At 40.7% G+C, this 22,396-nt stretch overlaps 1 protein-coding gene across 1 annotated transcript; it reads left to right on the plus strand.

The window, feature by feature from the left end:
• Nucleotides 1–9,373: 9,373 nt before the first annotated feature.
• TRIM42 (tripartite motif containing 42) lies at nt 9,374–22,030 on the plus strand. Its single transcript, XM_079975876.1, has 5 exons — nt 9,374–9,833; nt 11,406–12,088; nt 13,599–14,416; nt 16,471–16,701; nt 21,774–22,030. Exons 1-5 carry the CDS (start codon nt 9,451–9,453, stop codon nt 21,858–21,860), a joined length of 2,202 nt encoding a protein of 733 aa, XP_079832002.1. The 5' UTR covers nt 9,374–9,450; the 3' UTR covers nt 21,861–22,030.
• Nucleotides 22,031–22,396: the final 366 nt, after the last annotated feature.

Genomic DNA, 22,396 nt, shown 5'->3' on the forward strand with positions numbered 1-22,396 from the left:
TGGGAACAGACTGCCTGGGTGAAGCACTTTGACAGGGGACTGTCAGATAAGATCTGCTGTAAAGCGGAGACTTTATTTGTTACAACTTTGGGATTTCATTGAAACAACAAATTGACAGTCTGTTGCAATTAGAAGATTGGAAGATTGCTGTTAAAAACTCTCTCTCTGGGGGCTTTTGGTTTCTTTGTTTCTTTTGCTTATTGGATACATTGAATTGCTCCCTCTAGAGGGTTGAAAGGTAACAGTTGTAACATAGACTCTAAAAAACAAGTCACTGGACTTTTCCACTCAAAAGCTGCTCCTGTGGGAAGACCTTGGGACATGAGCGGCTCAGCAGAAGAGATAGCAACAAGATCTAAGGCTAAAGCTGCACAAAAGAAAAGGGGCTCAATATCAGGTATATTGCCAACAGGCGCAGCTGGGCAGGAAAAAGGGATAAATATATTCATGGATTCAGTGACACAAGCACTACTTAAAATAAATGAATCCCTAGAAAACTTGACAAAGCAGAGTACGGAAAATACCAAACAGCTGACAGAACTCACAACAAAATTAGACTTAAACACCAAAAGCATTACATCCAACACAGAAACTATAAACAGATTGATTGAAGAAAACGCTACAATTCGAAAAATTGCTGAAGAAGCTAAACCCACTGCAGATATTACACAGGAAAAATTAGCACCAGTCTGTAAGAAGTTGGACGAACATGAGGCGGCCTTGTCTTTGTGGGAGATGCAGAGGAAGGAGAGGAATTTAAGATTAAGACTGGTCCCTGAAAGTGAAGGGGACAACCTAGTGGACTTTCTCACAAAAGAATTTTCAGAATTTTGGCAGGTAAACTTAGAGGAAGAAGAATTTAAGATAACAGCTGCCTTCAGATTGGGCAGAAGGCAAAACAGGAAGATTCCAAGGGATTGTCTGATAACTTTGAGATCTAAAGAGGAAAGAGATAAAATATTAAATCTGCATTATCAGAGAACTCTTGAGATCAAAGACGCTTTTGTGCAAATTTACAAGGACATTCCAAAATACATTCTGGAGGCAAGAACTCATTATAAGAACCTGGTCTACCTGCTGAAAAAGAACAACATACCTTTTAGGTGGGAATTTCCACAAGGTTTGTCCTTTAATTTCAAAGGAAAGAAAGTTAAAATAAGAACAGTACAAGATAAAGAACAATTCCTGGATAGAAATGAGGAGGACCTTCAGAAAGGAGTACTAGAACTGACCTCTGAAACAGACCTTGGAAACCTGACATTCGGACTTAAATCACCAACGGAAGAAGAACAGCTGCAAGGAGCAGCCGGAGGTAACTGATTAAATAACAATGTCTCTGTGATTTATAAGTTGGAACTGTAATGGACTGAACCTTCCCAGAAAAAGGCGTGAGGTTTTTCACATCTTGAAAAGAGAACAATTGGATTTGATTTGTTTACAAGAGACCCATGTGACAAGGACACATAGAAAATTGCTTATAAATAAAAGATTAGGGCAGGAATTTATTTCCTCGGATAAAGTTAAGAAAAGAGGAGTGGTGATCTATGCAAAGGAGAAATTGGCCCCTAAATTGATTTTCAAAGATGAACAAGGAAGATTTTTGGCAATTGAGATACAAATCCAAGGAGAAAATTTTTTGACAATTGGCATTTATGCATCAAATGAAGGGAAGGCAGAATTCTTTAAGAAATTGCATGAGACATTAATGGATTACTTGGATTATAATGTAATTTTGTTAGGAGATGTGAATGGCGTGGTTTCTACTAATATGGACAAAGCACAAAGACAGGTGGTCTCTAAGGATGGGAGATTACCTAAGACTTTTTTTGAAATGATTGAAAATATGGACTTGATTGATATTTGGAGAACAAGAAACCCTCTTGAGAGAGAGGGAACGTTTTTCTCAGAGGCACAAATGACATGGACAAGAATTGACCAAATATGGATTACAAGTGGAATGGCTCCAAAGATAAAAAAAGTGGAAATCTGCCCAAAGACATGCTCCGAAGATAACGCAGTAAAGATGGAAATGAAATTAACAACAGCTGGCTCCTTTAGATGGAGAATGAATGACACCCTATTTAGAGACGATGAGATTTACAAAAAGGCCCAAAAAACTTTGAAGGACTATTTTGAGATAAACCTGAGGACAGACGTTGAAAAAAGAGTGATCTGGGACGCAAGTAAGGCCGTGATGCGAGGTTTCCTAATACAACAGAATTCCTTAAAGAGGAAGAAACAAAATGAGAAGAAAGATAAGATTTTGGAAAAAATAAAAGAAGGAGAAAAGAAATTGAGGTCTAAACCTAACTCTCATGAGATTTTGAGAGAAATTAAGTTTTATCAGATGCAGTATATGGAACTGATGAATCGAGAGATTGAATGGAAAATTAAGCAAATGAGACAAAGGACATTTGAATCAGCAGATAAATGTGGGAAACTTCTAGCATGGCAATTGAAGAAGAGACAAAAATTGAATACAGTCACAAGTTTGGAGGTGGATGGAAAGAACATTTTTAAACCAAATGAGATCAGCAATTGCTTTCAGAGTTATTTCAGAAGACTATATGCACAAGGGCCGGAAAATGAAGGGGATATAGAAGATTTCCTTAAGAAATATGGATTACAAAAAATTTCGCAACAAAGTATGCTGGTTTTGAATGAGAAAATAACAGACCAAGAAATAGAGGGTGCCATTCAAAATATGCAATTAGGTAAATCTCCAGGACCAGATGGACTAACCTCCAGATATTATAAAGCTTTGAAGGAATGGTTAATACAACCGTTGAAGGAGGTTTGTAACGAAATATTAGAGGGGGAAAAGGCACCTGAATCGTGGAAAGAAGCTTTTATTACACTTATACCAAAGACTGAAATTGAAAAAAATCAGATCAAGAACTACCGCCCTATATCATTACTTAATGTGGATTACAAAATATTTGCTGACATTTTAGCAAAAAGATTGAAGAGGGTGTTGGTGGAGGAGATTCATAAGGACCAGGCAGGCTTTCTCCCAGGAAGACACTTATCAGATAATGTAAGGAATATAATTGACAGTAAATATACACTTATCAGATAATGTAAGGAATATAATTGACAGTAAATATTAATACAAAGGCAGTTTTAATATTTGTGGACGCGGAGAAAGCTTTTGATAATATTTCTTGGAATTTTATGAAGAAGAATCTCCATGGGATGGGGGTAGGCCAAAGGTTTGAAAATGGTATAGGTGCAATATATTCTGAACAAAAGGCAAAGTTAATTGTAAATAATGTGGTTACTGATGAACTTCTTATAGAAAAAGGGACATGGCAGGGGTGCCCATTATCCCCATTACTTTTTATATCAGTCCTGGAGGTTCTGTTGAATATGATTAGGGGGGACCAGCTGGTAAAAGGAATTCAGGTCGGAGCTAAACAATATAAACTGAAGGCATTTGCAGATGATTTAGTATTGACTTTACAAGAGCCAGACACTAGTACAAAAAGAGTTTTAGAACTAATTCAAGTTTTTGGTCAGGTGGCAGGATTTAAGCTGAATAAACAAAAAACTAAAGTCTTGGAAAAAAAATCTAACAAATGTTGAAAGAGAGAGGTTTCAAAGTGAAACTGGGTTAATGGTGGCAAAGAAAGTGAAATACTTGGGGATTAATATGACATCTAAAAATGTGAACCTATTCAAAGATAACTATGACAAATGTTGGACAGAGGTAAAGAAAGATCTAGAAATATGGTCGAACTTGAAGCTTTCCTTGTTAGGTCGAATTGCTGTGATTAAAATGAATGTATTGCCTAGAATGTTATTTTTGTTTCAGACATTACAAATTGTGGATAAACTAGACTGTTTCAAGAAGTGGCAGAAAGATATATCTAAATTTGTCTGGCAGGGCAAAAAGCCCAGAATAAAATTTAAGATATTAACTGATACAAAAGAAAGAGGGAGGTTTGCCCTGCCAGACCTAAGACTGTATTATGAATCGGCAGCTTTCTGCTGGTTGAAAGATTGGCTACTTCTTGAGAATACAGAAATTCTGGATTTAGAAGGATTTGACAATAGATTTGGTTGGCATGCATATATATGGTATGATAAGGTTAAAGTTCACAAAGGTTTTAAAAACCATATTGTAAGGAAAGCATTATACAATGTATGGATTCGATATAAGGATTTGTTGGAAAATAAAACTCCAAGGTGGTTATCACCAATGGAGGCTAAGGAGGTGAAGAAACTTAATATGGAATCTAAATGGCCAAAATATTTTGAAATTTTAGAGCAAGAAAGTGGCAAATTTAAACTACAGAGTTTTGAGAAATTAAAGTCCAAGGTACGAGATTGGCTCCATTATTATCAAATATTGGAGACTTTTAAACAAGACAGGAAAATGGGTTTCCAGGTGGAGAAATCGAAACTAGAAACAGAATTGCTAGAACCCAATACTAAGAATTTATCAAGAATGTACAATTTGTTGCTGAAGTGGAATACAATAGATGAGACAGTTAAATCAGCCATGATTAAATGGGCACAGGACATTGGTCATGACATTATGTTTGCTGATTGGGAACAGTTATGGACCACCGGTATTAAATTTACGGCATGTAATGCCTTAAGAGAAAATATTATGAAAATGATTTATAGGTGGTACATGACCCCAGTCAAGCTTGCGAAGATTTACCATCTGCCCAATAATAAATGCTGGAAATGTAATGAGACTGAAGGTACCTTGTTTCACCTTTGGTGGACCTGCCCAAAGATTAAAGCCTTTTGGGAAATGATCTATAATGAAATTAAGAAGGTACTTAAATGTACCTTTTATAAGAAACCAGAGGCATTTCTCTTGGGCATGGTCGGCCAATTGGTGTCAAGGAAGGATAAGACTTTTTTTATGTACGCCACTACAGCAGCAAGGATTCTTCTAGCAAAGTATTGGAAGACACAAGAATCACCTACACTGGAAGAATGGCAGACGAAAGTGATCGACTTTATGGGATTGGCAAATGACTGGCAGAATCCGTGACCAAGAGAAAGAGACAGTGGAGGAAGATTGGAAGAAATTCAAAGTTTATCTAAAGAACTGTTTTAAAATTGATGAGTGCTAAAATGTCAAGGGAAAGGAAGATGCAGAATTACAGCTGAAATTGTTTGATGAAATTGAGAAAGAAATTAAGTTTTAATTTAATTGGAGTAAAGGGTTGCTGAAAAACTATAAAATAAGGAAGCAAAAAGGGTGAGGTATGGGGAAGTCCGAGAAAGATGGCTTATGAAAATGAGGATATGAAATTATACTTGTTTGTATGTCTTTATTTGTTGATGTTTGTATGTTATTTTGTCTTAAAATTGGAAAATTAATATAAAATTAATATAAAAAAATAAAAAATAAGAAGGCCTTTGCCAGGCCCAAAACTGATATAAAAGAGGATGGCATGCAAGCCTCTCTGGGTAGGGAACTAAATTTATCCAAGGATTGGAGCAGTACTTCTTGAAGTCTCATTATGCAGTCTTTCATCCCATTTGTTCTGGGCCAAATGCAGTCTTTTTTCAAAAGGCAGTGTGCAATGCATTGCAGTAATAAAAAAATGGCAGATTATCAGGAAATGGATCATTGAAGCTAGGCTATCAATGTGCTGGTAGGGTCAAAAGAACTTAAGGAAAGCCCTGCTGTATCACACCAAAGGCCTATCTTGTCTAGCGTCCTTGTCCCACAATGGGCAACCAGAGGCCCACAAGAAGCCTGCAATCACGACTGGGTGCAACAGCATTTTCCCCACTTGGGATTCTGAGCAACTAGTATTCCAGCAGTGGAGGTAAGCAAAGCCATTGTGCCTAGTAGCCACTGACAGTCTTATTCTCCATGAATTTTTCTAATCCATGTTTGGTGGCCATCACTACGCTGTGCATGTGCAAATTCTGTAGTTTAACTAAGTGTGACAAAGTACTTTCTTTGATCTCTGCTAAATCTTCTAAAATTCAGCTTCGCTGGATGACCTCAAGTTCTGAAGTCATGACAGAAGGAACAAATATTCTCACTATCCCCTGCCTGCACACCATGCATAATCTTACACATTCCTATCCTCGAATGGAAGAATATTTTTTAACTGTAACTGCTTTATAAAAATTGCAACTGTTTTAGAATGTTTGCAGCCCATAAAGTACTAGGGAAAAAAGGTATGCCTACACTTACTCAAGTTAATTTACTGGCAAACCATGTTAGTTATATATCAAGCCACCTGAATTTTTTTCTTTTCTTTTCTTATCTACGTATCAGAAATCTTCCTGCTTTTTAAAAATGTGAACTACAGGATGGGGCGGAGGGGAGACATACAGACAAATATAGCCATTATTTCTTAAAAGTCAACAGGATGATTCATCAGATATATCTGAATGAAACGGCCCACTCAGCTGCTAATGAGTCTGTGGCTTCAGGGTCAAGGAGGATCAGGCGTCTGCACTGTATCTATTTTTACATTGGTTTTAAAGTGTTTTAGTTTGCTTTTGTCATTAAAGCACAGACCTCTGCCTGGAAAGAGCAGGGCAAAGGATAAGCGTGGATAAGCTCTGACACTCTAGCCAGTATACCTGTGAGGCTGTGGCTGCGTGGGTTTATATTCTCTGGTATTCTTTGCTTTATCTGAGGCTCATGTATTGTTCAGGAATAGTCCATGAGATACAGAAACTGAAACCTATGCACAGAATGTGCTCGTCAGCCCCCTACAATAAAAGACTAAGACCAAGGGTAGTTAATGTGGTGGCCTCCAAACATTGTTGGACTCCGCCTCCCATCAGCAGCAGCTAGCCTGGTGGATGGTTTGGATTTGGATTTGGATTTGATATCCCACATTATCACTACCTGAAGGAGTCTCAAAGTGGCTAACATTTTCCTTTCTCTTCCTCCCCCACAACAAACACTCTGTGAGGTGAGTGGGGCTGAGAGATTTCACAGAAGTGTAACTGGCCCAAGGTCACCCAGCAGCTGCATGTGGAGGAGCGGAGACGTGAACCCAGTTCCCCAGATTACGAGTCTATTGCTCTTAACCACTACACCACACCACACTAGTCAGGTATGATGGGCAACAACATCTGGAGGGTTTGCAATTGGGGCTGAACTTCTTAAAAACCCTGGTTCCCGCCTTCTCCCCCATGCTGCCGCCTACACTCGGCTTTTTTCTCCTCCTCCTCCTCCTCCTCCTCTTTCTCTACTGCCAGGGCTGCTCCAGACCCGAGTCTGGGCTGCAGGGCGGAGCGGACCACAGTGAAGCCATGGCTGGCCTCCGGGCAGTGGTCACGCCATCCGGAGGGTACTATGTTGGCTACTGCTGGGCTAGGCAACAGGCATAAGAAGTTCACAAGAAAGAAGTTCTGGCTGTGGGTGTAAAACCCAGCAGGATTATCCAGCAGCCTTGGAAACCCTTTGAAAAGCTGCTGTCTGCCTGCAGCTGATGTTCATACATTATCTCTGGCAGCCAGGATGATTTCATCTGTCCGTATCAGTTAAAGAGAAACAGAAATGCTGATCCGCAGTCACCTGAGTCAGGTTCCATCCAAACCAATCATAGTGAGCCGGAGGAGATTGTAAAAGTACCTGCATAGAAGTGAGGTGGCACTGAAGTGTTTGCCATGAGGCAAGGCAGGGGAGATTTTGTAGGTTCAGAGTATCATTAGCTTGCTGACTCACTGCTGCACTGCCAATACATCTTTTTTAGTCTAGGTAGACTACACTTCTGACTGAGTGTAGAAGGAACATGCCCTCCCTTCAAGGTCATGTCACCATCTTCATTTCTGCAAGCTTATTTTTCCCTGCTGTACCCCATCATGTATTGTTCTCAATGTCTATAACTTTGGGAGAAAGAAGAGGAGCATATTTGCATTATAAAAGGTATTGACTAAAGTACTGCTGGCTGTGAGTGCAACAGCGCTCTCCAAATATCAATATCAAGTGATGGTCTCCTCATGACGCCATAGATCACCGAGAGTTCAGAACCAGAAGATTCAAATAAAGATTCCTGAGTGCTTGCCAGAACACTTAAGAGCATCTCCGACTGGGTTCCCCACAAGATTCTAGAACAGCAACAATGATGAAGTGCAGCAACAAGACATAGGCAGCAACAAGAAGAGCAAAACAGACTCACTAGTTCAGAGGTGGGGGGCTGCAGCATTGGCACTGAATGATGCCCTCCAAGCTGCCCTATTCAGCCCTCAGGGCTCCCCCTGAATCACAGCCCTCTCATCTGCCCACAACCTTCAGTGACTTTGTTCCCTGTGCTCTTCAAGTGATTTTATGTGGCTAGAATGTAACATTGGAAGGTGATTATGTCTCTTGTTTTGCTGGATTGAAGATGGATATCTACATAGCTGGAATGTAGTCTACTGCACAGAGGTAAGAATCACATCCGTTGCCTCACTCAGTCACATCCATTTTGCCTCTGGTCTCAACCACAACGGCCAAGTGACTCCCAGAAGGAATACAGCCTTCAGAATGAAATAGTTCACTTCTCCCTGTAGTCTCCTGGATGGTAAATAGCACAAAACATTAATGTATATGAAACTTTCTACTGTGCCAAAAAGTCCAGCTGACGCTTTCCAAGGGACATTTAGGGGAAGAACAAATAGAGAAACTTGGTGCAATGTTGTGAGCAGGGATACTTGTGCTTCAGGGTACAAGCGGCAGTCTTGTCTCACCTCTTTGTTGTTCTTATTGAAGGAGGAATTTTGTCCCCACTGGTGGTGGTGACACCCCCAGGATGGTCTGGCAAACATTTCCCCCAAATACATCTCTGGAAGAAGGCAACACTGGTATTGTTGCATCCTTTGCCTCACTCCTGTTTTGCCACCCTGGGTTCCTTGGGGAGGAAGAGTGGGATACAAATGCAAATGTTGTTGCACATTTACATCATGGTTGTTATATTTTAATGGGGTTGCATTGTTCTGTATTTTTAGTTATATTGTGTTCCAACAATGTTGTGCAGTTGGATTATATTTCTGTAAACCACTTATAAGCTATCTGGGCATTGAGAGATATAAATAATAATAAGCCATTCATCCCCACAAAACAATTCCCCTTGCCATGGTGATTCATAAATGATTTAATTAGGAGTGAGCAATGAGGTAGCCCAGTGTGTTGATGATACCAAAGGGACTGTGAAGAACTCCAAAAGGAACTACCTAGAATGAGTGAATTTGTCCCATGAAAATACATTGTCAGGACTTTTCAATGCTCTGTGTTCATTCCAGATTTTTTTGTATGGTTTGACCATATGCCTCATATGAGTACAAGAATTTGAAGCATTAGTTGTCCTAGTCATTGTGACATATTTTATGATGCAACTGACAAGCCACTTTCATATGTGAAGAAACACCCATCCTCATTGGTAAAAGCCATTGTGATGTCATCATTAAGCAAGCACAGCTTTCTAGGACCAAAAGGGCCTGGAGAAAACCAGTATATCTTCCTGAAAAGTCATGCCTCGCGCAACATGTCACTGTTGCTTGACATGTCCATGTTGCCCAGGTTGTCCGTGCTGCTATGAATTAGTTAGGTTTCGGCGTTACTTGTTCAGCAGATCCATATTCGCATGCTGCTTGTGTTGGCGTTTTCTATTCAGCGATGAACGGAACTGTGACTGCTTCTACTGTCCACACAGCGAAGATGAAACCTGTCAGTGCTGCCACTGCACATGCTCACAGAACCCAAATTGCCGCTGCTGCTGCTGCTCCTGTGCTAATAATCCACACTGCAAGTACTTGTGCTGCACAGATGAGAATGATGACTGCCAGTGCTATGAAAGCACGTGCTGCAACTACCTCAACTATATACCTTACAAGCATCGGTACAGACTTCGAAGGTAAGAGTTTGACAGAACTATGGTTTGTTTTAGAAGCCAGCAATCATTAACCCATTTAGGAGCTTAGAGTCCTTTGAAAAACTACTGTGGAAAACCCCCAATGTTAGCAATACACATTTAGCCTCTTTCCATTTTAAACCTTTGTTAATACACATACATTTCCATTTGTGCATCAATTAAATCAATTATACTTAACACTGGGGACTGACCAAGGGGCTTTCTACATGCCCTTAATCAATGGGGTATTAGGCAACACAGATATGGCGTCCTATCCTGTGGTTAGTTGGGTGCTGTCAGTGGCAAGAGGGCCTTCTCAGTAGTGGCACCAGCCTTGTGGAACTCCCATCAGATGTCAAGGAAATAAACAACTATCTGACTTTTAGAAGACATCTGAAGGCAGCCCTGTTTATGGAAATTTTTAATGTTTGAAGTTTTATTCTGTTTTTAATGTTCTGGGAGTTGCCCAGAGTGGCTGGGGAAACCCAGACACATGAGTAGGGTATAAATAATAATAATAATAATAATAATAATAATAATAATAATAATAGATCTGCATCCTTGATTTAAGTCCCTATTCATTGGACTAGACACAGGGAATCTATGCAACTGAAGCTGCCATCTCATACAACAAGTACCAACTGATGACCAATACTACCCATATAGAATGATATAGGGTCCTTGAATGTTACCTAGTCCAATCTTCTGCTCAGTGCAGGATAGTCACATGTGAAACATTCCTCACTTCTCCTGTGCATCTCTCAAGCAGGGTTTTGATTAGTTTTGTTACCCTGAAGCAAAAATAATGTGCAGCGGGTTATTTACCCATAGCACAGAATGAGCAAAAGAGCTGAGAAAGAGAAAGAGTGCCTTACTTTAAGGGTTTTTTGAGTTTGTGGCACAGGAAAGATTCACGCCACATATCTCTCCAAACTTCATATGAGTCTCATCCCACGCAAGCCTCCTTGTCTTTTCACTTGCAGACCTAGTAGCAGCAGGACCAGTGGGAAAACCTTACTGCGAGGCCTCCATGTAAGGCCTTCATCCCTACCATCTAGGACATTAAACAACATCTCGGAAATCCTGGGAAAGCTGTATTTCCCAAGGTCAGTAGCACCTTCAGGATTGCCATTGCAGGATTTCTGGTGATACTGAGATTGCTAACAAGATCGCCATTCTGCACCTGCCACCCCAAACCACGAAGTAGGGAAAACATTTGACAGGAGACAGGGAGGAAAAAGGAACATAGGAATTCTGGATTGGGTTAAATCTAATCCACAGGTGCATTTTAGGGGTAAAAAATATAAAGGTCCCTGACAGTTAAGTCCAGTCGCAGACGACTCTGGGGTTGCGTCGCTCATCTCGCTTTACAGGCCGAGGGAGCCCACATTTGTCCACAGATAGTTTTTCTGGGTTATGTGGCCAGCATGACTAAGCCGCTTCTGGTGCAACGGAACACCGCAGCCAAGCATTACTCATAACATAAGGTCATATTACAAGTTGGGTAATTATGAATGTTGGTGGCTTCATTCTCTACAACTGAAAGTTTTCTTGGTTGTTGTTTTTTATGCTCAGACGCAAGTTGATAAGCAACTCATCTGTCATTTCGCTGGATAAGGAATCATCGGGACATGCTTTTCTTGACCAGCTTATTTGCCCTTTGTGCCAAGAGCTGTTTCTCCGACCTTTTATGCTGCCATGTAATCACTGCATTTGCGATAAGTGCATAATGAAGAGCCAACTTCAGGCTGAGATCACAGAGAACTTCTTCATCATCACATGCCCCATTTGCAACAAAGCCCACTGCCTTCCATTTGCTAAGAAAATCCAGCTGAGGATGAATTACCTAAGAGCCAGATTGGCCAGGAAATATATGCGTCGATATGGTTTTCTGCGGTGGAGGTTTGACAGAAGCCGGCTACCAATTTATTGCCAACTTTGTGACGAGCGCCGGAAGGCCACCAAGAGATGTGTGACATGTCAGTTGAATTACTGTAATCTTTGCCTGAGGAACTTTCACCAGGATATCTCGTACCAAAATCATGTCTATGCCAAAATCAGTGACGAAGTTTGGGAAGAAAGAAACTGTTTGATCCATGGTGATTCAATGATCACAAAATACTGTCTTGATGACCATGAACTGCTTTGTGAATACTGTGCTGATGCCCACCACACGGATCATGACACAGTTCCTTTGCCACTAGCATGTTCAAAACTGTCTGCTGCATTATTCGGTTCTATTGCAAAGTTTAAGAAAGGTTCCTGTTTGTATTTAACTACTTTCCTTCTGCTTGATTTGTTATTGTAATATAGGCTTTGATGAATCTCAAAGTGCAATTATAAGCACACCGGTGCAATGGCACCCACAATGTGTAAATCTTAGGTTTGTATGTACATTTTATCTAAAAACCACTGAAACAGGAGTGAAATAGACATAATGTAGGAACATCTATGGATGCATGCGCACACTATACCTTTAAAAGACATTTGTTTCCTTCAAAGGTTTTTGGTTACTGTAGTTTAGCTCACACTGATTTACATGTCCCAGCAACACCTTATCAAACCACCGTGACCAGAATTCTTTGAGGGAAGGGGAAAGCACTTTGAATGTACTTTAATAGTATCACATGTAGACGGGTCATCAAGGCCTTTCTGAAATTGTAAATATAGCTGCAAGTGTCAGATTGGGGCAATGCTGGAAGTGTGCTAACCCTCCCCACGATTTCTGCATTATGTAATCACTCCTGAGCTGCTGTTTGTTCTTTGAGGTTAAGCATACAAGCATGGTCACATCCATCCCGTGCATTTATAGCACATTTCTGCCAATTTAACAGTCATCATTTAACTTTCCCACAAAGGATCCTGGGGACTGTAGTTTACTCCTCACAGAGCTACAATTCCCAGCACCCTTAAACTACAGCTTCCAGGATTCTTTAAATATATGATGTGAATATGACCAATGTATGTGTTGACGCACAGGACTAATGCTGTTTCAACAGAGAGTGTTTATATATGGGGAAAACACCAAAGAAGAGCATTAATAGCACCCATAGCTCTGTTCCACCACCCTCTGGTGGCTCTCTTCACATTTAAAAACACTGTGGGAAATCTGTTCATTGTTTTCCATTTTTTTTATTTACTTTGAGGAATTGTTCCCACAATGCTGTACATTCAAATCCAGTTTACATTGGGTTAATGTGACTCCAACTTACCATTTGAACTGAACTAAAGTGAAGCTTCTGTTTCCAATACAGAGTGCGCCAAATGTAGTCAACCTATATTAAACCCTATCTCACTTTTAACTTTTACTATATTTTGTGAGGGGGGGACGCAGGTGGCACTGTGGGTTAAAGCCTCAGCGCCTAGGACTTGCCGATCGAAAGGTCGGCAGTTCGAATCCCTGCGGCGGGGTGCGCTCCCGCTGCTCGGTCCCAGCGCCTGCCAACCTAGCAGTTCGAAAGCACCTCCGGGTGCAAGTAGATAAATAGGGACCACTTACCAGCGGGAAGGTAAACGGCGTTTCCGTGTGCGGCTCTGGCTTGCCAGAGCAGCGATGTCACGCTGGCCACGTGACCCGGAAGTGTCTCCGGACAGCGCTGGCCCCTGGCCTCTTAAGTGAGATGGGCGCACAACCCCAGAGTCTGTCAAGACTGGCCCGTACGGGCAGGGGTACCTTTACCTTTTACCTTTTATATTTTGTGAATGAGTAGATGGACAGTGATATCATGATTATTTTTGTGATATAATGATTGTTTTTGTGTGTTTCAGTACGATTTATAATTGATAATGATCTAATGGAAGTCCTTGTATTAAAAAACAATTTTAAGTCCTATAAAGAAACAAAAAGGAGGGAGATCAGGAACGGTTTCATGAGGTTACAGAGCATCCTTCAACAACGGGAGAAAGAGCTGATGGAGGCAGTAGAAAACCTTGAGATTCAAAAACAGAAGGCACTTTACGAGTTTGCCGAATACACAAGCAAGAGAATTGATCAGATGGACAGCCTTATGCAGTATTCTAAGGAAGCTCTAAAGGAACAAAGCCAGCTTGCATTTCTGCAGTCTGCATATGGGCTAGTAGTTGAAATAGAAGATGCAATTGCTAATATTTATCAGCCTAGCCCACTTCTCAGGGAAGACCCTATTAAGCACCTTAAAGTCAACTTTGAGGAACTTGCACAAAAGTTACAAACCATTTTCCCAGCACTTTCAAAGAAAGTGTATGATAAAACAGGCAAATTTCCTTATCCTTGCCGTTCTGACATAATGATTCCAAGGGATGTTTCCAGTGCGCACGTCCCAAATCCATTAGGAATGGATCGTAGTCAGTCTTTAGCATCATTTACTTCATTAGATGAAGACATAATGAACGACATGTATCTACGACCCAAATCCTTACCTCCTAACTTGAAAGATAATGGGATGTATGCAATTTGGGATGCAGCATCAGATACTTCAAGAAGCGATAGGAGATTTCAAAACCAAGGTATTCACTACAATCCAGAATTACATGGAGAAGCCCAATCTACCACTGTTCCTGGCATTGTTATTGTCTACCAAACACTTGTATTTCCAACTCTTGCTAAGGTAAGATTTTTTTACATAATGTTTCTTACACATTGTACATGCACTGAGAGTATTTGTAGGCCGAGGGCTCATCCTCACTTCCATTTGTGCCATTATTTTTAGGCACAGGCCTGTGATTTCTAGGCACGGGTCTGAGTGGTTTGTTGTTGCCACCCTGCCAGTTTCCCTGGGGGAAACCTGCTGAATCAGAACAAACATCATTGAGGACTGACATTTGTTCTGATTCAATCGAAAACAGTGGGTTTTTCAGGCAAAAATGGCAGGGGGGGGGACACCAAAAATACCTGTTCCTACAAATCACCTGTGCCCTGACACCCCTTTCTGAGAAAGTTCTCAGTATGGAAAAGATGTACAGATGTTTTGTTCAGGTATTTGCTTGAAAATGTGATTGCTGCATCTGAGAACAGGAGGCTCCCAAGCCAGTGCATGTTGCCCAGTGCAGTGGTCCCCAACTTTTCCTGTGTTGAGAAAGTAAAGAGGTACCTCAGGTTACAGATGCTTCAGGTTACAGACGCTTCAGGTTACAGACTCCGCTAACCCAGAAACAGTACCTTGGGTTAAGAACTTTGCTTCAGGATGAAAACAGAAATTTCACGGTGGCAGTGGGAGGCCCCATTAGCTAAAGTGGTACTTCAGGTTAAGAACAGTTTCAGATTAAGAACGGACCTCCAGAATGAATTAAGTTCTTAACCTGAGGTACCACTGTACTTGTTTAACTGGGGATTTTCTTTGTCAGACCTGCTTTCCTCTCCCTGTGATTTCCTCCCTTGTGCTTCTCAGCTGAATGGAGAACAGCAGAGGGTGGGGAAAAGGAAGTTTCTACCCTTGGAGCTCCATCTGTTCTTCCTGTTGCTCTGCTGGGAGGGAATGTTGTGAGCCCCTTAAGATTAGGCTGTGGACCAGAAGCAGCTTGGTGGCTGCAGATTACAGACTTCTGAACTAGAGGTAGAGGGATCATATTTCTTGGACACCTGAAGGCAGCCCTTTTAGGGAAGTTTTTAATGTTTTAATGTTTAAGGCTGTGTTGTGTTTTTAATATTCGGTTGGGAGCCGCCCAGAAACACTGGGGGAACACAGCCAGATGGGCAGGGTATAGGTAATAAATTATTGTTATTGTTATTGTTATTAATTGGGGACCATGTATACTAACCAGAGAATATGCTTATTTGCCTGGAGAATGTACAAAATGCAGTTCAGATACACACATTCCCCAAGGTCAGTTGGATACTATGCACAATGTCATTCTTTTTATTTATTAGCTGTTTGTCTCCTGAAGGTCTCCAAACATACTCAAATAATAAAAGCAATAATCAGACACATTAATTAACAAATAAACAAAAATAAACAAAACCCCAACCTCCACCTAGTCAAAAAATCAGTCACATCAAACCAACAATTTTTCTCTCTTTAACCTCTCCACCCTGCCCATCAACTGGACAATGTACAAAGTTCTGTCAAGATAGGCACATCCCCCAAAGCCTGTTAGGAATTGTGCAGAATGGCCAGAGAAGGTACAAAAAATGCAGTCAATATAAAGACATTATCCCGGGCCTATAGGGGATTATGCCTATTGACTAGAAAATGTGCACATTTCCCTCTTCATTGGTGAATTATGTGCACATTTTACAGGCACAGAAGAAGGCTAAAGTTATTTTTAGAAATCTCATGAGAGAAACATATGGACTTGATGGTGGTGAGCTGATGAGTGTATTTGTGGATTCCACCTCCCATTTTGCCACCCCATCTGAAGGTGGCAAAATTGGAATGTTGGAAATGGGGGGGCGGGTTTGAAAGGTCTTAGTTAATGTGGAGTGTCTCTGTGCCCTCCTTGTAAGGTTATTAGATTTAAAGCTTACAAATAGCAAGCATTGAGATGTTGCTACGTGATCCAAAATACTGGTATGGTAGGAGAAGTTCTCTCTATATATATCATTGACATATTTTAATGGAAAATTTAATTATTTTGCTAAAAAAATCAAACTCTGTGAAACTAATGGTATTAGCTCATTAAATGCAACATGAAAATATGTTCAGTGTTATCTTTTTGTATGTAGATTTACTGGACATGTCCTACAGAAGAAGTAGATAGCTTTGAGGTTGCTTATTATGAAGTAGTTGATGAAGAGGCAGCTGAGAATTTAATTCAGCCACAACTTGTAGGAGTGCTAACTGGGATCGCCCAACAGAATCTGGAAATACATAATCTGACACCTAATACAGAATATCTCTTCAAAGTCCGGGCTGTCAACGAGCATGGTCCAGGCCCATGGAGCGAAATTTGTAAGGTACAATCTATCTACTCCTTCCTGCTTGTACTTTTCCACTGAAGTCATACCATGCATACAAAGGCAATAATAAAATATTAGATAGGATATGTTTCTCAGTAGGTTATTTTGCTGGTTGAATTAACCAGTGCTAGATACTGCCCCAGCCCCATCAGTCTCAAACCATGCTTTGTCAACAGTTATTAGTGAATTGTTTGTAACAATCAGATCCTGTGCTTTATTGTAGCTAGCTGACTCTTGTGTGAGGACCATGTAGGAGAAAAGGAAAATAAGGTGTTCTTTAAACGGTTGATTGTGGTCCAAGAAAAATCAGCCACCAAACACTTTTGATACCCTTTTTGTGCTCCTATCTAGGTCACATCTAAGACAATCCTATTGCTCCCCCTATGACAAGAGAGGTAAAGATGAGGTTGCAGCCATCTCCTCCCCACCCCCTTGCAGTTCCTACACACCATACCCCACAGCTGTCCCGATTAAATTGGGACATCCTGGTTTTGGATGCCGTGCTCTGAAAAACAGACCCCCAAAATGCACGTTTTGGGGCTCAGTGATCTCGCACGAGTCACATGACTCACACAGAAGCAGGGTCAGGAAGACAAGTGTCCCAGTTTGGGAGGTTAATATGTTGGAGAGTTTGACTGACACCAACATGCACACATCGTGGTGTCTTCTGGCAGCACCATAAATACTACTATATTATTGTGGCATAGATTTTCATGGAACAGAGTGCCCTCCCTTTTATTGGTCTAGGAAAGCTCAAGCCACACACAAAGTTAAGTCCTTAGGGTGCAGCAAGACTGTCAGCACATATGCTTAGTCAAAAGCCACTTCCTCCGAGTTCAACAGGGCTTCAGTATGCATGAATAGGATTGCAGCTTTCAGCACAATGAATCCACTGGGCATGGTTTCAGAACTGACATCTCAAATCAATCTGAACGTATGTGCTGCTTTTTGTTTGTTTCTTTATGGTAGAAATTGCTTGTATATATCAGGGGTCAGCATTTTTTTTCAGCAGGGGGCAGGTCCACTGTCCCTCAGACCTTGTGGGGGGCCCGGCTATATTTTTTTTTTGGGGGGGGGGGGGAATGAATGAATTCCTATGCCCCAGAGATGCATTTTAAATAAAAGAACACATTCTACTCATGTAAAAACACACTGATTCCTAGACTATCTGTGGGCTGGATTGAGAAGGCAATTGGGCTGGATCTGGCCCCTGGGCCTTAGTTTGCCTACCCATGGTGCACAGAATAGGGTCCCTGAGAGACAATTCAATGTGTCTCTTAACATGAGAGCTTCCCTAATGGACACATTTTGTGCAGTATGTCCCCCGCTCTTAACAATTTGAGATGCTCTGTGGTCACAGTAGCACGGGTGCATGTGGAAGACTTATGGGCAGCTGACCACAGAGTGTTATCTAAAGTGCAATACAAGCAAAATTGGAGGTAGTCCTTCAGGCTAAATATCTAAGAAACTCTGAGAAAAGTTAAAATATTTTTAACTAAAATTCCTCAGGGAAGTGGTGCATATCTTTGTCAGTCACTAACTGGAATATGTGCATCTTCAGTGGGGACTGAGTGAGGGGACAGAAGCACTGTCCATTTCTATAGCAAGGGTTACCATAGGGCAAGAAAATCAAAATCTCCAAGCTCCTGCTGAATTCTTGTCTAGTACTGCACATCTTGCAGGCACAGGAGAATGCCTAGAAGACAGTAGTCTAACTTACTTGTCTTCCTCACCCACTCTCATTCCAGCAGTAGGGTAGGCTTAGGAATGGAGATATGAAGGAGGCTGCAAAGTAAAAGGAAATATTATCTGCAACCTCTTAGCAAGTACAGCATGAATTTCCTTTAGGGAATAACAACTAAAGTAGCACCTGTAAATGCAGGATTAGGGATAAAGACTAGTCCTCCCTGCATCTGTGGAGCAAACATACATGTCCAGTAATGTGTGGGCTTAAAAAAAGAAAAGAAAAATAGCCCAGTCAATTATATCCTGATGAATGTTAGTAGGAAGCCATAGTCTACAGAATTTCTCAGCTGCAGACAAGGGAAGAGGAACTTGAAATGCCATTCCTCAAACGAAATAGCAATGAACAATGTTGCATCAAAACAGAAGCTATTTCATTTGGAATAAATTGAAGTATACTGTTTTTTTACATAGCAGATTGTGAAGAGGGAGTTATTTAAGCCATTTTGTAAATTCCTAGATTTGAAAACAGAAGTCTGAAATACGGTGTGTGTTTTGTTTAACAGAAACAATATTTTTCTGGTTCTTATTCATCCTTTTTCAAACGTCAAAACATATTGAATAGATTCCTTATTTTTATTGCCCAGCTGTTATTGCAGCTAGAACATTCACCACATTATTTGATTTAAAAACCCTGAAGCTGCAATCTTATTCCCCCCCCCCCCCAGGCAAAGCATGATGTCAGTTTCCTCCTCCTCTTTGTTGCTTGTTTTTTTTTAATCCCATTCTGTACAGGGTAACTTATTGATTTTATATATCTCTATGTTCACCAGTGGACCTAGATTCTGAGCTTTCACTTATAAAAAAAGAACAGTTCCTAGACCTCTTTAGAATGAACATTGTTGAGCAAAATATGCAAGCAAAATTCAAAGCATGTGTTTTGTGAGGTATGAGCCTGCTTCCACCTTTCAGTGGTTTGCACAACTGAATGAATTCACAACTGTGATTGATAAGTCCTTCAGATAAGTTTAGAGTGCCCCCCCGCCGCTTCAAAATTACTCAGGAAATCCCTTGTCCTGCTTGGTTCATCTTCAAGATATATACGGAGTCATTTTGAAGTTCCCTCCCCTTCTTCACCTTCCTTGATAGAGGGGTGACTGTTACCCAGAGAAAATAATTGAGAAATTCAGCATGTTAGTATCTCTGTGATTGGATAGTATGGGAAATATTAAAATTGTGAAGTGCATTCCAGCATTGTTATCCACTCCTTTCCCTTTCCCTTTCTCTTTCCCTTTCCAAAATGCAGTTGGGCAGGGCAGGCTAAGTTGACTACATTAGTAGATGGTGCAGTTGGGCTGCACTGCTCGCTTGACCTACCTCTGGCTGAGTTGCTGCTGCAGACTGGGAGGTGCAAGGTCAACATGGTGCAAAAGCACTAGTGGAGGCAATCTAGCTATCCTGCCAGTGTTTTTGTACCACACTGACCATGCTACTATCTCACTCATTACCCTCTTGATCCTGGTATACAGCAGCAATTCAATTGGATGGATGTTAAGTGAGCACTGAAGCCTCACTATGCCCTCTGTGACTGGTTGATCATAGTAGCAATGCAGTGGGAGAGGAAATTCGTTATTTTCCCAGCTTCAGAGGAAAGCAGAAGACTTTGATGCAGTGCAAATCCTTTTTGCTTGGCCTGTACAGATAAAGGTTGCTGCAGTTATTATGAAGTGTAAATAATAAATAACCACAACAAAGGCTCTTAGAATATTCTGCCTGCTTTTTAACAAGTCATTCCTGACTTTATCAAAGCAGGGGTATCTGAACTTTGGTTGCTACAAATCTTCAATCTCTTGTGACTGCTCCAGCCATCTGAAGCAAAAATGTCTGGTCTTGCCCTGAATATAGACACGTCACCCTAAGATCAACTGATGAAGTACCTACCATCACATAAGTGGTTTACCACTCAAGAAACGCGATTTCTTTGCATGGGTTAGGGTTAACACTGGCTGCTATTCGCACTATTGTGTCTTTTAATATCTGTGTGTGGCAGGCAGAGATTCTGCATGTTAAGCATTTTCAAGCCTTTTCAAGTATGAATACATTTATGGGGAAAAACTTCTTCTATTGACATTCTGGCCTTGCCCACATTTCAGCATTAGTTCTGCACACACTGGAATTTGTATATGAGGAGCAACATTTCTCTCCCCTATTCATATCTGTAGCCATTCCCTTTTGCATTGTCCCCACCTTCTGATTTGTCAATTCTGTAATACCGATTAACAGCTGCAGGAAAGAAGGATGCGATAACATATATGGATGGGAAAATATCACGAAAAAAAACTGTAATACCGATTAAATACTGACAGGGCAGGCACACAGATAGCTGTACACAAAAGGTGGCAAATGTAAATTCTCGGCACACCATTTTTATTGTGTTTTCCATCTGCAGTTCTTTTTTTTTGTTTTGTGTAAATATGATGGGTCAAAAGATAAATCTATATATCTGTATGGCTATGCTCCATTCCAAAGCGTGCCAAAAATAGTTACGAGAATCAAGGAGGAAATGAATTCAATGGGCTGTTGAGAGAAAAGACTATTCCTGGTTGAGAGAAAAGACTACCAGGGAGGATTCCTGACTCTAAAGAAATGTGCAGTTCTACATGTCCTTGAGTACGAAATAGCAGCTTAGGCAGTAGCCAGATTGCTGTCAGGAAGAATGCATCTATGTGACTTGGTGGATGGCAATTGGTATTGTTATTAACACAGTTCCGTCGGTAAATGGTCTCATTGTCTCCTTGGTTTTCGCAGTACATTGTTGTTGCCTGGAATGTGTGACTGGTGGTAGTGATCCATGATGGACTGAGATATTGGAATGACTGGGCTGGTGGTGCATTTGTGTATATTGATGGACATGTGTGGGATGCAGGAGTAGAATGGGGTGGGTGATATTGAATGGGTAATAAATATGTTATGATTAGTAAGGCATAAATTGAGCATGAGGTGTAATATTTTGTGAGTCAGGATGCTTTTGACAAGAGGGAGGCTGGAGAGGGAAGGAATTCCTGACTCTAAAGATGTTTCAAAATGTGCTGCTGCTGTTTTTGTTTCTTGAGATATTTTATTGAATTGTGTTGTAGTGTTCTTTAATATTGCATTGCATTATATTGTAGTTCCTCAGTTTCATTGTTTGGTATATAATATTGATATGCCGTATCTTCTAAATTGCTTAGAGATCATTTGAGTATTAAGTGATATATAAATACATAAAACAAATATTTAAACATGCCAATATATGATTTCCTACTATGTCTAAGACCTTTATCATATGCAGTTACTATTCTTATTACTAAAACTCAGCATGGATTGCATATTGTGTGTTCTACTAGGTGGTGACTCCAGAAATTCGTGCGAAAGTCAAAGGCAAATGGGGATTGCTACGAAATGTTCAATCTGCTTTCCATAAACAGTCCTGACCTGCAAGCCAACCAACCAAATTTTAAAGCGATCACTCAGAAGTAAGCCACTGGATAGAAAGCAATTATATTTTCTCAGATGCCTTTCCTTTTCTTCTAAAGTGAAGCTAACTTGCAAGCTGAAATCTGAGAGTAAACCCTTCAGAATAAAGATCTCCTAGCAAATTAAAGTCTCAGCTCTTTGTTTTATTTTTTTCTACATTCCACTGAAACTGGAGGAAAACATTACACTGTACATGAAATATATAATGAAAAATCCCTGAAGCCAACTCTGTGGTGTAGCAACCCTTCAAAGGAATGTAGCAAACATTTTCATTGTTGAGAAAGTACTTTCTCAGGGGCCACTCCTCATGCTATATAAAGCTGGGCATATGGCTTGCAATATGTGTCATTTGGAAATGGGTATACAGCATAAAAATCACCGTCCAGATAGACATCTGAGTGATGCTTGTTATGCCTTTAGCCTTGGAGTTTACAAGAAACTCATTTACTGCTCTGGCTTTAGTCTCATGCTTTGGCTATTCGTGGAGAGTTCC

This window comes from Podarcis cretensis (genome assembly GCF_951804945.1).
Source record: "Podarcis cretensis genome assembly, chromosome: 5".
Taxonomy (NCBI): Eukaryota; Metazoa; Chordata; class Lepidosauria; order Squamata; family Lacertidae; genus Podarcis; species Podarcis cretensis.